Source organism: Muntiacus reevesi, chromosome 4 (genome assembly GCF_963930625.1).
Source record: "Muntiacus reevesi chromosome 4, mMunRee1.1, whole genome shotgun sequence".
Taxonomy (NCBI): Eukaryota; Metazoa; Chordata; class Mammalia; order Artiodactyla; family Cervidae; genus Muntiacus; species Muntiacus reevesi.
The window spans coordinates 73830437-73846841 of record NC_089252.1 but is presented as its reverse complement, the minus strand read 5'-3'; the positions used below and the strand labels follow the sequence as shown (position 1 = coordinate 73846841).

Here is a 16405-nt window from a genome sequence, read left to right as displayed (position 1 = left end):
CTTAATTATAACGATCCAATTCCATAATTCTGCCTACTTATATCCATTAGCCCTGTGTGTATGTGTATTCCATTTTTTGCATATCCGTAGGCTCACAGAATGATGCAGTCTTTTTGTTACAAGAGAAAACGGCAGTAATACTCGTCAACACTTATTTTTCTGTGTTGTGTTAAACCTTTAAGTAAAGAATGTTATAGAAATAGTAGACTAGGAAATGGCAGCCCACCCCTGTATTCTTGCCTGGGAAATCCCATGGACAGAGGAGCCTGATAAACTACAGTCCATGGGGTCGCAGAGTCAGACGTGACTGAGCATGTGTACATATATACCCATATATGTATAGAAATTGAGGTTTTTTCCTTGTGTCCCATATTGGCTGTTGTTTTTACTTTAAGTCTGTAGGACCTCAGTTGTGTAGACTAGAGGTGTGATCTTTGTGTGTGCAGGTTTGCTCAAAAGTTCATGCATACATGCAGTCGTGACTTTGAGTTCTAGTTAGTTATTGCCACATTTCCGATCATGTGATGGGTGGTTAAGAATCAGGCTTTGTTGTCTGTCTGACCTGGATTTGAATCCAATTTTGTGATTTTGGGGCAAAGTGCTTAACTTTTCAAGATTTCCTTTTTTAAAACAGAGATAATATTGTCACCTTTTCCAGCTACTTTTCAGGTTTAAATGAGATCATACATTTTAATAACTTGGTATAGAGTGTAGCAATAAAAAAGATTTTCAAAACTGACAGGTGATGTTATTTTATTTTATGCCATCTATTTTTTTTATTATAATCTATTGACCTTCAGAGTTGACTGTTCTATTTATTTGTTTCATGCTTTCTTAAAAAATATTCTCGTGTTTCCCACAGGACTTCGTCTCTACAATTATCCGTTTACTGGACAGCCCCTCCACGTCCATTAGAGCCAAAGCCTTTCTGGTTCTTTTATATATTTTGATTCATAACCATGAGATGCTGCTGCTCAGCTGCCAAGCAAGGTAAGATTTTCTCTGATTTTGCCAATGACTTCAGTTTGGTGCCTGTTTTATTTGTAGTGTTTCTTGGCCCCTATGTACCTGGTTATTGAAAGTCATTTTCCTAAATTTTTCCAAGGGTTTAATTTTTCACTTATCACCTCTGCTTGGAAACACTGACGTCGGCTGGTGGTTAAGTACTAGGGATTTCCCAGATCTGAGCACAGTGTGTTAAAGGTAGGGTGTTAAAGGTGGTTCTGGTCTGCATCTTTGTAAGGCATTGTTGACGGGTGGTTTGGTCATAGCTCTCATTAGTATGAGGTTCTGGAAAGAGTAGCAGGAAGCCCAGAAGAACCAGTGTAGTGCAGCAGAGAAGGAGGCAGGATGGGGATCTGGAGTATGTGGACTGTCCTCGAATGGGCAGATCTCTCATGGTTACTGAGTCTCACCTCTTCTCTCCAAAAGGAGAAGCTTCTTAATGTACCTCAGGTTCCCTCCATCCTCTGATGTTTCTCGATTAATGTCTTTGAAACCGTCTGCCCCTGTTTGTTACATCCTGGAGGAACCTTGAGCACATGGTTTACTGTCTATTTCTCGACCTGATTTTTTACTTAAGGTAGAATACTGGGAAGATTCTAGAATTGCTGAGATGGATCTTGATTAGGAATTGGAAAATTTTATCCTGCAAACAGAGAGTACATGTTTTAGGATTTACAAGTCAAGAAGCAAAATTGTGAATATTATGTATGTACTTCTATTACAAGAGAGAAGACAAATTTTCACAAATTTTTTGTTGACATAATTAAAAATACACTATTCGCAATATATCCCTGGGATGGATTGGCAGATGTGGACTGTGATATATAGAATGGATGAACAAGGTCGTACTCCATAGCACAGAGAACTATATTCAGTAGCCTGTGATAAGCTGCAATGGAAAGAATATGAAAAATAATGTATGAATCACTTTGCTATACAGCACAAATTAACACAATATTGTAAATGAACCACTTAACTGAAGTTAAAGAAACAGTATACACTGCTAATAATTGAGTATATACTTTTTGTAACATAGGTCTAATAATGGGAAAAGTAGAATTCTTTTGGGGAGAAGACTTAACATTTTGCTTAATTAGGGGTCAAAGTGAGAGTCCTTATTATCAAATCTGATTGCACATGTTCCTGTTGATGCTGATCCCTACTGCAGTTCTATGTTTCTTATCTTTGAATATGTCTTTTCACACAGATGGGTTCTACCACATGTCAATATCAATTCATGGGCACATGACTTTCTTTGAGCATGTTTGTCACTTCGAAGGCGTTTGTAGTTTTCTGTTAGATTCTTCCCTATATCTGTCTTTAGCCTGTCATCACATTGCGGGTGAACCACTTCTAGGTGTGGGTCATGTGCAGGGTCCTAACAAATTTCCATTGATTTTGATCTGTCAGGGATCAACCCGTTGCTGTCTTATGTCCAGTTGAGAACTGATGTCTCATATGTTTTGTCTATTTGTTTTTTTTTTTTCTTTATTTTTGGGAACACGTGTCAGGTTTCTGCTCATAGGAAGGCCACAGATTTTGTGCCCCTCGTCACAGTGAACCCAGATTCCTGTCGGGTGTGTTATAAACAGACAAGCCATTTCTTCAGGCCCCCTGCTCTGAGCACACCCCAATGTTTTGTCTATTTGTTGGTGGTTATAGATGAGAGGGTGTGCCCTAATCCTGTGAGCCCATCATGGCTGGAAGCAGAAGTCGCTCTTACCTATCAGTAAAGACCTCATCACGGTCTTTGCTGCCTCTCATCTCTCCTTGTATCTACCATCATTTTCCTCCAGGAGAAGTAATACGGTTTCTCAACAGGTTCTTCCATCGTTTCTTAGACTCACAGTCTGGTCTCCGTGTAGCAGCTAGAGTGTCTCTCACACAGTGAGAGAAAGTGAGAATCCGCTTTTCTTTCTTGCCTGTTCACATTCTCCTCGTAACATCCCGTTGGGCTGAGGTAACACCCCACTCTCTGACCGTGGGCTGCCCTGTCTGACTCCATCTCACGCCCGCCCGCCTCTCAGCCCTTGTGTCCTACCGCTCCTCCTCCGCCCGCTCCACACCAGCCAGCCGCGCAGTTCCTGCCGCTTCCTGCACACGCTTGCTCATCACACGCCCCTCCGGTGCTCCCCACGCCCACGGCTCTCCCCACACCCGTGTGCTTGGCTGATCTCCTCAGCTCATGCAGGTTTCTGTTCAGTCTACTCGTTACTACTTCTGAGAGCCACTCTCATCATCCTGTCTCAAATTCCGCTTCTCACCCCAGCTCAGAGACTAACTGGAAAGAACCGAATCACTCAGACTGAGAGCCTGAGTGGGACAGGCTTGGTCCTCCTAGGAAGGGACTGTGATTTCTGTGTCCCCGAGTGAATATTGAGAAACTTTGGCCGTGGTGGATGGTGGCCTGAATGCACACCCTAACCCTGACCCCTACCCTGCATTCTCTGGAGAGAGAAGGGGCGGGGTGCCTGGAGGGTGAGGCTCAGCCTTGTGGGAGAGGGAAGGGTGGCCCATTCTTCCAGACGTGAACACTCTGTCCTCTAAGCTTGGGGGAATAGCAGACTTTAGGTCTGTTGGGTGCAGGATGCAGGTGCTGTTGGTGTGTGGTGTTTGGGCCAGTGGTCCTGTCCCCAGGGGATCCACAGTGGCGCTGCCTTGGGGGCCAGTCTGCCCCTGACTGAGGCTGCAGGGGGGTGATCTCATTTTCCAGCACTTGGAGAGAACATGTCCCCTGCCCACCTGTATCTTTGCCACAACCTGGCCTGATCAGGTGCCGAGCCGGGGGAGGAAGTCTTGAGTGAGCAGAGCTTGGTCACAGTCCACTGACGGAGATGCTGGAAGTACTTGAAGGAGGAAGAACAAGGGCAGGCAGCCCTCATGGAGGCAGAACTAATGGAATAGACAGAATGTTAACAAACAAGGAATGAAAACTCCATGGAGAAGCAGTTTCCTGAAATTCAGCAGAAGAACCAAAAGCAAATGGCCTCTGCTGGGGACGGCGTTAGTGCTTTGAAAGGACACAATGACCCACGCAGAGCCAGTGACAAAGACATGGAGATGCATGTGGAAACAATAGGGAAGTTGGAGTGTTGGTCCAGGAGACCGAACATGCAGATCATGGGGAATGCCAGGAAGAGTAAAGGAGCAGATGGAGGAGGGTTTCTAATGGAAGAAATCTCAGTAGTTATCTTCTGCTCAAACATGCTCTCTCCTGATGCTGTATTAAACTGAGGGTGAAGGAATCAAAAAGTCACAGAGCTGCAGAGGGGGAGGTGACTGGGGCAGAGGAATACTGTCACCTGTCCTTGTTTTTTGGAAGCTGGAAGGGTGAGAGATGAATCTTCACTGACATCATTAATGTCTGCAGAGGGAAAAGCTGGGAGGAGACCTGATCACTGCCTGGCAGAACTTAGGACAGGCTGGGAAAGGCAGGTGTAAAGGTACCTTTGAAGTCAGTGGTGAGAGGGAGGTGAGACTCAACGTAGGAGGATTGGTGGCAATTTGCATGAAGACTTGATTCCTAGGCCTGAGCATCCGTGACCCTCTGCCTCTTCTGCTGCACCAGGAGACGTGAGATATATTCTGGGTGGTTTGAACCAGTAAGGCTTCAGAAGTGGGGTTTGAGACATATCAGAGGGAGATGAGATGCTTTGTGAGACCCTCTAATGAGGATCGTAGAAAAGCTGCTTAGTCTCAAGGGTGAGGACATCTGCTTTCTACCCTTCCTTAACTTGCAGGCTGTTGGCAGCCTGGTTTCCATGCCCTTGACCAGAGTTTGGAGATTAACCTCAGGGAAGCTGATCCCATCCCCGCAGGGACTGGCCATTTGGCTGTCCCCTACTGTAGCTCAAGAAACCTTGCCCCATATTCCTGTATTGGAGCCCATCCATCGTGAGCCCCACTCCTGCATGCAGATCTTCCAACAACACTTCAGTGCATCCTCTTAAAATATAGATGGGCAACCAAGAATCACCAGATACATAAGGAAACATGGAACTCAGAAGTCAAGACTCGCCAAGAGACAAGACAAACTCACAGAAACAGAGACTTAATGAGAAACAGACAGTTCATGGAAAAAAGCAGTGAGGATGATCCTCAATCTGTGAGTAAATGCTGAATCTTCCTTATTATTGGAGGAAAACACCTTATGCTCCTCGTTTCAAGAGAAACTACACTGACTGTTCTTTCTCACTCAGCACGTTGATAGCATCTGAAACATGTTCTGTCGGGGAGGCTTTGGGGCAGCTGGCACTGTCCTGGGCCGCTGGTGGGAATGGCAACTGTGACTACTATGAAGAAGAATTTGGCTGTATCTAGAGAAATTCCATATTTTTACCCTTTGTCCCAGCCATCTCACTTCTTGGATACACTGTCCGAAGATCTGTTATTGGCAAAGACGTGAAATGACACATGCGTGAGGCATCATTTGTTAACGGTAAACTATATACTGCAGACTAGCTGGAGAGTTGTGGTCACCCTTGTGTTCTTCCTTCCTGCCGTAACATTACAGCAAAGTCAATGGTTTAGGACAACACACATGTATTCATCTGACAGTTCATGTGGGTCAGGAGGTCAGTCTCTTCGAAGCTGGACCCCTGCTCATGTCTCACAGGGTCGAAGTGCAGTTATTGGCTGGTGCTGCAGTCCTTGTCTGAGGCTGAGGTCTTCTCCAAGAGCACTGATTGTTGGCAGAGTTCATTTCCTTGCAGCTGTGAGACCGAGGTCCCCGCTTTGTTGCTGGTTTATGTCTGAGGTTTGCTTTCGGCTTCTAGAGGCCGTCCTTCCTCTCCATTGGCAATTCACAGCAGAGCCATTTGCTTTTTTCCTGGAGGCGAGTAGTTGCCCTTTTTATACCTTGAATCCCCTCCACCAACTCAAATGTCTTTGGCCTCACTCTTCTGCCACCAGCAGTAGAAAACCCCATTTTTAAAGGTTTCAGCTGATTGGGTTCAGCTCATACAGGTAACCTACGTAATTTGAGGATAATCGAATTGGGACTTTATTTTTAAAAATTTTTTATTGGAGTGTAGTTGCTTTACAATAATCGTGTTAGTTTCTGCTGTACAGCGAAATGAATCAGCTGTACATACACATGTATCCCCTCCTTTTTGGATTTCCTTCCTGTTTAGATCACCGTAGAGCACGGAGGAGGGTTCCCTCTGCTATGCAGTAGGTTCTCATCAGTTACCTATTTTATACGTAGTGGCGGACATGTGTCAACCCCAGTCTCCCAGTTCTTTCCCACTCCTTTCCCCTCTTGGTGTTTATATGTCTGTTCTCTACATCTGTGTTTCTTTCTGCTCTGCAGATAAGTTCGCCTCTCTTATTTTTCTAGATTTCACATATGCATGCTAATATATGATACTTGGTTTTCTCTTTCTGACTTGCTTCATTCTGTCTTACAGTCTCTAAGCTCATCCACATCTCTGCAAATGAAATAATCTTGTTCCTTTTTATCTTTAAACTCCCTTCACTGTTGTACTCAGATTAGTGTTTTGAATAGTCAAGGGGTAGGAATCGTGGGAGAGACATTTTTAGAATTCTTCTAGCCACAGTCCCCATGATGGAGGACTCTGCAGCTGTTAGAATGGACAAATAGGATCTCTATACACAGCCATGGACTGATCACCAAGATGTATTATCCTGATAGAAGCAAGGTGCAGAAGGGTGCTTACTATATACTAACTTTTGTGTAAGAATGAGGGAGAAAACAGAAAAGACATATGCACTTATTACTATTTTCAAAAAGAATAGAAGGATAAATTAAAAATGAACAAAATGGCATTTTATTTGGAGCAAAAGACAATAGGGAACAGGGGTGGGGTGACAGCTGTACTTTGCATATACCTGTTTTATGATTTAGGTTTAAGTGTCAGGTGAATTTTTTATATAATTAAAATAAAATTAAATAAAGCAGTCTCTAAAACTTGAAAAATAATTTGATAGTGTGTGATGTGACTCCAAAGAAGAGATATTGAAGTGTATAAAGAACACTAATTGTTTGGCAGTGCAGTTGATTCTTGAACAACACGGGATTGAACTTTGCAGGTTTACTTACATGCAGGTATTTTGCCAATAAATATAGACAGAACTACAATCTGTGGTTGGTTGACTCCTTAGATGCAAAACTGTGTGAACATTGAGAGCATAGTTCATATGTGACTTGAGCATCCACGGATTTTGGTATCAGCAGTGGGTCCTGGAACCAAACTGGTAGTTCCATATGAGACATCTTTCATTTCAGTTGCTGTTCCTTCAATAGCCATGGTTCATTTTTCTCTGCTGTCTTAAAGGCATTTTTTTTGTCTTTAGGATTTAAAAAAGTTTAATTGTTATACCTCTTTAGTGTGGGTTTCTCCTATTTTGAGTTTGCTCATTTAAGTCTTCTGCTGAATTTGAGTATTTTTCAGGCATTATTTCTTCAGATACTTTTTCAGTCCCATTATTTCTCTCCTCCCTTTCTGGATCCTGATGATACAAATACAAGGCATTTTGTTATTGTCTGGTAGGTTCCTGAGATGCTTTCTTTTATAAGCCTATTTGTATCTGCTTTTCAGATATTGTGAATTCAGCTAATCTGTCCTTAAGTTTCCCGATTGTGTTTTCTGTTACCTGTGCTCCACTCTTGAGCCTGTCCATTGACTTTTAAGTTTTGGTTATTGTAGTTTTCAAAAGTTCTGTAGCTTACATTGGTTATTTTAAAAACTTTTTTTCTCCTGAAATTTTTGAGTTCTTTCATTGGTCTTTCAGATCATTTGAAACATTTTTATGATGCCTGCTTAGAAATTCTTATTAGATCCTTCTAGTACCTGGTTCATGTGGGTGTTAGCATCTCTTGATTGTGTTTTTTGATTCATGTTGTGATTTTCCTGGTTCTTGCTATGGTTTGTGATTTTTAAGATTATATCCTGGACATTTTGCCTATTACCTTGTGTAATAAGATGTGTCTTCATCTCGCTTGGTGTTAAGTCTTGTCACTGCTAGGGGAGGGACGAAGGTCCCGCTCATCACTGGGCCCCATTGATAAGTAACCTGCCAGGGAAATCAGATTGCTGTTTGCTTCTCCTGGCCGGGGAATGGAAGATCAGCCACTTGCTCAGACACGCTCTCACTGCCCCTGCAGGGAGACTGGAGAGTGGCTTGCTTGGCTGGACAGGGAATGGAGGGCCTGCTGCCTGCCGTCTTATAGGAATTACGCCTACAGGGGAATCAGGTCACTGCTGCCTGCCTCCACCAGGCAGAGGATAGAAGGTTAGCGCCCTGTTTGGCCTTGCCCACACCTCCCAGATGGGAGGTTGGTATGTGTTCCTTTTTGCTTTGCTGCCCAGGTATTATATCAGTGTGCATGTGAAATGCAACGTTGAATATAAATGTTTGCAAAAGGGAGGCAGGCTTCAGGATAGAGAGATGTTAAAATTCTCTGTGATGAGTTCATAGAGAAAATTGTTCTCTCTCCCATACCTGTGCCTTGGAACTCCATCAGCAGCTGGATGTTTGAGCTAATGGCCATGCTACCCATCTCCTGAGAACTGAAACCTCACATCAAGAGCCCATGATAACCTTTGCTACATTATGTAGATATTTTTTTCCTGCTTACCATCATCACCATCAGCCTTTTGTGGATTAAATTTCAGTACATTTTCTATGATGTCAGCTCTCAAATCTATCTTGCACGACAGGCAGTGAAATTGAGCTGTCAGGATTAGATAAAAAGGATATGATAGCCCCCAAATGTCCACCTATTTCTCCAAATGGCTTCATACTCATATTGAAAATGACGGGAGATAAAATAGGGTCATATGTTTCTCTAGAAATGATAACCCTTTTAGGGGATGAAGAGCCTTGTAAGTTCACTGTGTAGTTTGTTATGAGCCTGAAATGTCAATGCCTCCTGATGGATCAGGTTTTCCTGGACTTTTTTTTTTCTCCCTTCCCCATAGCATTGCTATTAATATGGTAATCAGTGGGGGAAAAATCTGCTTTGATCTTAAAAGGAAGATTTAAAAAAATTTTACTCGTATAATTGGTTAACTGTGTGGGAAAAATTATTTTCTCAGCTTACACCATACAAAAGTCAATTCCAGATGGATTAAAGAATTATATGTGAGAAAGAAACTCTAAACAGCTGGAATAAAATATGTTTAAATATGGGCAAGGAAAGCTTTTCTGAGTAGAAAAGCAATGAAATAAACCATAAAAGGAAATACTGATAGTTTGGCTATATATAGTTTAGAAACTTTTATATGCCCCACAAATCAGAAATAAAATGCTAAGAAATTCTGTAAAGTTTTGCGTCATATGTAATAGAGTTAATCTATGTAAAGAGATTCATAAAGATAGTCAGTCTAAAGAATAATCAGAGAAGTGCAAATTAAAATGATAAATACTTTTTCTATCCATTATAATGTCAAATTAAGGAAAAAAACACCTACCACTATCTTATATCCTAAGTACAGTTAGAGGGGCAACTTTTGACTAGTTGGTGAGTTTACCTTTTTGAGGGCATCTGAGCATGATGACAAATGTATATCATGAATCCTAATGATTCAGAAGTTCTACCGTTATAAATAAACTTGAATCACAGAATTGTACTTTTGTCAAATACTTGAAGGATATGACCCAGGTTTTTGTTGGTTGCTTAGAGTTTCCTTAATTTTAGCTATTAGATACAGAAGTATCTGGGCTTCCCAAGTAGTGCTAGAGAATACACCTGCCAATGCAGGAAGAGACAGAGATGCGAATTTGATCCTTGGGTCAGGAAGATCACCTGGAGAAGGAAATGGTAACTCATACCGGTATTCTTGCCTTGGGAAATCCCATGGACAGAGGAGCTTGGGGGACTATGGTCCCTGGAGTCTCAAAGAGTCGGACACGACTGAGCGATTGTGCATGTGAAAATCCTGCAGGTTCTTCAGAAACTCTCCAAGGTCCTTGCTGACCCTGTCCACACTGTTTGGCAGCAATGTAATATTTCCTCGGTGATTGTGATCACTCACTCTTCATCAGTAGAGTGATCCTCTCCATCCCCCAGATGGAGTTATTTTGTCCTCTGGTGGAAACCTTTCTTGCTCGGAACCATTCCAGCAAAGCTCAGGGTCGTGGAAACTGTAGGTAAAAAAGCAGCGAGTGGGCTGTGAGGTATAACAGTGAGAGGTAGTCATTCCCACTTCTGCCTCTCAGTTACCACCAGACCCGTGTGTTTTGATGATGAGGAATGCTAAAGCCTATGTTTTGTTTGCTGATGCAAAGCATTCCACCTCATTGTTATGAGACCCGGTGTTGTGTTTTTTTCCCAGCTGGCAGCACCACCGAGTTTGCAGTCGCCCATTCTTCCTCTCAGTTAAGCCAGGTGTTTCTGGGTGATGGGCTACTTGCTGAATTCAGTGGGCCTGAGCATATTACCCACTTCTGCAGTCAGTAAGTTTCTTGATCAGATAGAGTGTTACTTTTGATTATCATGATGATAAATAAGGCACTTCTTTTGTCTGTACTTAAAGGAGAGTTTACTGCCCCTTTCATGCACCAGTCTGTTGTTAGCTGGCTGACTGATCTCCCCAGGTTATGGGCCAGGCTGGGGGCACAGTTTTGCTTTCGCGTGTTGGCTGGATGGGCAGGATCTCGGTCATAATTGAAGAGGCGCATTCCTTGTGCTGAGCCCATGTATATCCTCTAGTACTGCCCCCAGGGCCACTCTGGCTGAGGACCCATGAGCAAGCCCGGGAGTGACTGGAGAACTAGTGTGGACCCACATTTGCAGGATGTGCCATCTTCTCTAGCTGCTTGTAGAGAGGCTTCTCTAAAGTCGTTGTCCTTTAGCGGGCATCCACACGGTGCACAAATGTCATCATGCTTTGTGTGCATTCTGAGATGTCCACTCACACAGACCTTTCCCAGAACTTCTGGTCACCAGTTTTTAACTCTTTTTTTTTTTCTTTTTTTTTTTAAAGTCCCTGGCCATCAATAGAAGATTCAAGCTGATAGCCAGTGCCCATGAAATCAGCAGGCATCAGTACCTTTAGCCATGTCTCAGTTTGAACGTAAAGTAAAACAAAATGTGTTGGGCTTCCTTTTCAGGGACTCATTTGATTTCTTTTGTCATGCTGGCAGCAGTCTACTTTGATTTGCTGCCAGTGTATTATAGTGAACCATTCACTAACCAGGCTCAGTGGTTTTCTTGTTCAGTCAACTGCTTATAAATAATTCTTCATCAGGATCGAGAGAGGAGAGACAGTGCTAAAGAGAATGTGTCAAAGGACTGTGCACCACCTGCTCATTCAGCTTAGTAGTCTTACTGGACCTGTTCAAGCTCCGCTCTTAAATTTATCAGTGCACTTGGTGATGGGTTACTGCTGTGTGTGCCCAGCGGTAGTGGCTTGGCGTGTCAGGTTAATGATACAGTTAGTGATGGCTTACTCATGTCATGTGATCATTGAATGTCACTAGTCATGTTCATCCTCTATCAGGGGCTGTTTCTCAAAAGAACAGTGATCTGCAGATGAGAATATGACTTAACTCTAAAACTTGGCAGCTAAAACCCTTAGCTGCTCTAACAACATATCAAAGATTGGTGACTTATAAAGGGGCTTCCTTGGTGGCTCAGATGGGTGGCTTATAAATGACATATATTTCTCATAGTACTGGAGGCTGGAAGTTGGAGATCAGGATGCCATTGTGGGTTGGTTGAAGGCCCTCCTCTAGGTTGAAGGCTTATCTTTGTGTCCACACATGAAGGAAGGGATTAGGGCCCTCTGTGGGCTCTCTTTTATAAAGGCACTGATTCCTTCATGAGAGCTATACCCCCATGACCTAATCACCTCCTAACATCATAGCATTGGGTGTTAGAATTCTAGTTAAATTTGGGGGTAAACACAAACTTTCAGATGATAGCAACCCAAAGACCTGTGTTGTGATTCATTTATTGGTGTTTTCCTGGGGCCCCATGTAAATATCATGTAAATATTCCCGCAAGATAACCCACAATATACTGAGAGTATCAGTAGATGTGTTGGGTCATATGGCCCACGTGGCAGAACTGCTTACACTGCAGATGGGAATTGCAACAGAGCCTTCATTCATTCCAGCTCCATTAGAAACTAGTTAGTGTATGGGTCTCTCAGAAAATGAGTCAGAGGGACACAGTCAAAGGGGGTGTATATTGCCGCCTAGGTTCACAAAGCCCGCTTTTTGGTCATAATCAGTAGAAGATAAAATAACTTGTCTTTGCTCTGGAGGGATAGCTCAACATGTTCTAGATTATTAAGCCCTAGAAACTTCATTGGGGCCTAGTAGACAATGGATTTTTATGGAGTTTATCTGTCTCTTAAATGTCTTACTAAGCCAGCTGAAGTTCCTCAGGTTCAGTAGCCTAATGTCTAACGTCATCAGAGTGCTAGTGTGCAAGTACAAGTGTGTTGGTGGGACATCAAGACATGCAGATATTTGCTGCCTGATAACCAAGAGTGGGCTTGTTGGCAGAGCTCAAAGGCAAGGCCCTGAACATCTGCTGTTTGCCGTGATGACTGTAACAAGCAAACATGTGCTGGTGGTTCTTCCATATTTACATGTAGAAAAAAGCCTTTGCAAGGTCAATAGCACCTGTAAGATCCCAGGGCAGTGCTAATTTGCTGCAGTAGAGGTACCAAGCTGAAATCACAGCTGCAGTTGGAGTCACAACCTGTTTCCATTTTGGGTAATCCACAGTTGAGGTCCATCACAGTTATTTTTCTGAAATTCTGCACAGACCAAATAGACAAATGGACATATAATAGATTTTTATCATCCCTGTGCCTGTCAGTTTTTTTTTTTTTTTTTTTGATGTTGGTATCAATTTCTGTCATTTGGTTTTCTATGGATATGAGTTAATATCTTTTTAGAGAAGGGACATGTCAGGAACTCCTGTTTGTCCCCCCCCCCCCCTTTTTTTTAAATCATAATGGCCCTTGCTGCAGAGATCATGTAGCCAGTGTGTGGATTCTGCTGGTTGCTAACTGTGTCTATTCCTAAATGTCTATTACATTTCGAAACTGAAGAAATAAACACAGAATAGGTCTGTACATGTGGTGTGTCCATGTCATTTAAATTTAGTTCAAAACTATCACCTGAGCATCATAACCCAAGAGGCAGCAGCTTTAATTACAAAGAGAAGTATTGGATGATGAACTTGCTGAAGATCCCTTATTTTTCTTAATATATATATTTTATTGAAGTATAGTTGACTTATAGTTTCAGGTGTGCAACAAGCTGATTCAGTTCTACATATAAATTTATATTATTTTTGAAATAATTTTCCATTATAGGTTATTACAAGATATCGACTATAGCTCCCTGTGCTACACCTTTGTTGCTTATTTGCATATCTGTTTTTTAAAAATTAGAAATCTAGCATTTTATTCATACTGAGTCAAACAAGTGGAATCAAAACGTCATAAATTTTTTAGTTAGGCAAAAATTCATAAGTTTTCTAAAAGGATCCCTTATTTATCTATTGAAGTATAGTTGATTTACAATGTTTCAGGTGTACAAGTAATTCAGGGATATATATACACATATGTGTTTTTTTTCAGGTTCTTTTCCATTATAGGTTTTTATAAGATATTGAATATACTCATGTTCTAAATAGTAGGTCCTTGTTTATTTTATACATAGTAATCTGTATCTGTTAATATTAAATTCCGAATTTATTCCTCCCCCCAAAATTCCATATTTAAACTACACATTTTCTCTGAAGGGAGAAAAGTCAGTTATAAAAAATGTGCAGTAGATAGATACCAATGGGTTTAGATTGAAGTAAAGCAAGGAAAAATGTGGTGTTTTGATTTTCTGAAATAGTATGTGGTCTCAACAAGGAACTGTTTGTGAGGTGGTCTAAGGCGAATCCAAAAGGGACGGATTAGCCACGGTTTGCATCTCATGCAGCATCATGCTGCACACGGGGAGGTCTGCAGCAGCAGTAGGCAGTGGAGTGGCCCGTTGGTGGGCACAGTGAGTCCAGTGGGACCGGAAGGGGAGGGCGGGGCTTCCGGGGGTAGGAATGGGGGTGGGGAGGGGTGATGGCATCCTGGAGGGTCCCGGACTAAGGTAAAGGAGCGTGGCTTCTCCGTTTAAAAAATCCGTGTGATGGATTTCTCACCACGTGGATGTGCCATTCTCTCTGAAAAAGACTATTGGAGTCTTATCTCCTATTCTCACCATTTCCAGGCAGTTTGTTCTTGTCTCTCCAGTTCCTTTCTGTTTCTCCTCTTCACCTGCACACTCGTAGCTGCTAATGGCCTGTCTGGCTTCCTCTCTCATCATTTATCTGTGCCATACCAGAGCCACGTTCTTCAAATGCCACTTTCATCAGGTCACTCCTTTGCTTTAAAATCTCTCCATCCTGCAGTCTTCCTGGGATCCTTTTCCTTGTAGTTACCATGGTCTTTGTGCCAGGTTTGCTGGTACTAGTTTTTTCAATAACTGTCCTTAGGTTTGAGGAACTCGCCTCTTCTTATCAGTCCCAGCGCTTAAGCTTGTCTCCCTGCCATTTGGAGCCACGGGTGCTGCTGGGGTTCTCCCTGTTTCCCGGGCAGGTTTCTCCTTCCTGTGTGCCTGCCTCTGCCCCCTTCCATCTGCACCGTCAGCTTGACAAAGTTCTTGGAAGGTTCTAGCTGTGAATGGTACAGCTTCCTCTTTTTAGGGATTATGTGGATTTCCTGAGGGGATGTGGGAAAAAGAGAAGTAAAATGCTTGGGTTCAGCTGGCCAGCGTGAACCAGAATTTTCCTGTGCAGTGAAAAGGCTCATGGTAGGAGTTAACATGCATTCTTTGCTTTCTCCCCACCTCAGTCCCTTCTTCGCTGGTTCTCCCTCCTCTGCACCTTCCTGGGCCCTCTTTGTTGCTCTTTCACCACTGTCCCAGGGTTATTTCATCCAATCCAGTGGCTTCAAATAGGTTGGTATGCATCTATAAGACCTCTCCAAACTCCCAGTTTGCATATTCTTTACATATTCACTGTCATGCCCAAGAGGAATCTTCAAGTTGCCCCAAAGGAACCCAGTCCGCTCCCTAAGTCTTATCTCCACTCCCAGGCTTCCCCGTCTCAATAACACTTGGATTATTGTTCAGCTTGTCGATCTTTTTAACTTGATACCCTTGTAGACCACTAAGAAATAACATTTGCAGTTTGGTTGTAGAGGAATTGTAAAGTGTTTATGGATTCTATACTCAAATGTCTCCACATTTTATTTCCTTCATAGGATGTGAGTTCTTTAAGTAGCTAATGTTCCCTTGTCCGTGAAGTCAGTTTATTCTCCTATAGCCTGTGTAAACACATCCTGTAATGGGAAGGCATTGGAGAGGGCATGAAGAAATGGAGCATCATTCTAGAGTGAGTTTTATATTGTTATGAATCCCATCAGTCTTTTATTTCTCCCAGCAGAGGTAATGGATATCTCCTTATGTTTTAACAGTCTGTACTAGTGGCTGAAAGTGAGTAGTTTTTGCCTTAAAGAAATGGTATGTCATACTATGGCAATTAAGTAGCACAGTATTAAATTTTTTGTAATAGGTAATTTAGATTTTAGAAAAAATTGACTCCTCAGACACAAGTATAAATTTCCTTTCTCTACTCTATAAATTTTGATGGAAGTTCTTGTGCATTCTTTGATGTCCAGAAGATAAACATTTCCATTTTCTCTGCCCTCTGTTTCTGTTATTTATTTGGAAGATTTATTTATTTGGATCCCTGTTACTTATTTGGAGGATTTCCTGGAACAGGGAAAGAAGCCCACTTTTGAACCATCATTATCTCTGGTTGGATTAAGGTGATCCAGGGTTACATGTAAATCCGGTCTGGAGGAGCTTAACCCTCAGTCTCAAAGTAATCCTTCCACTTCTCACAGACTGTATATATAGAGTCCAACGCTCATCAGAAAGCAATTGGACCTGCAAGAGGATAAGATGATATGATACAAAAAACAAGTGAGATAAATCACAGTATCCACAGAGGTTACAGAGACTGGAACTAATCACAAAGATACCTTAAAATAACTATGATCAGTGTATTCAGGAATTTGGAAAATGGAAAATTTCAGTAGAGAACTAGAACTATAAAAACAAATAGAGTGGATATTCTTGGAGTCGGGTGGGGAGGGAGGTGGGAGGGGGGATCGGGATGGGGAATACATGTAACTATATGGCTGATTCATGTCAATGTATGACAAAACCCACTGAAATGTTGTAAAGTGATTGGCCTCCAACTAATAAAATAATATTAAAAAAAAAAAAAAAAAAACAAATAGAGTGGATATTCTGTAACTGAAATGCAGAACTCGCGGGATTGGGTTAACTACATATTAGACACAGCTGAGTAGAGAATTAATATACTGTTCTGAATTCATCTGGGACCAATGAGGAGAGACAA

At 42.2% G+C, this 16405-nt stretch overlaps 1 protein-coding gene and 1 non-coding gene across 5 annotated transcripts in view; one reads left to right on the top strand and one right to left on the bottom strand.

Moving 5' to 3' along the window:
* The window catches only part of ULK4 (unc-51 like kinase 4), a 496024-nt gene that overhangs the window by 121042 nt on the left and 358577 nt on the right, over positions 1–16405 (top strand). For all 4 annotated transcript variants that reach the window (XR_010662955.1, XM_065933097.1, XM_065933095.1 and 1 more), the window contains one exon: positions 863–990. Coding sequence is in view for 3 of the 4 variants with exons in the window: in XM_065933097.1 (XP_065789169.1) it covers positions 863–990 (128 nt within the window). In the remaining variant the exon portion in view is untranslated. The remainder of the gene's footprint in view (positions 1–862; positions 991–16405) is intronic.
* Positions 2508–2637, bottom strand: LOC136168131 (small nucleolar RNA SNORA11). The gene has a single exon (XR_010663280.1). It is a non-coding gene; the product is annotated as a small nucleolar RNA SNORA11 (small nucleolar RNA).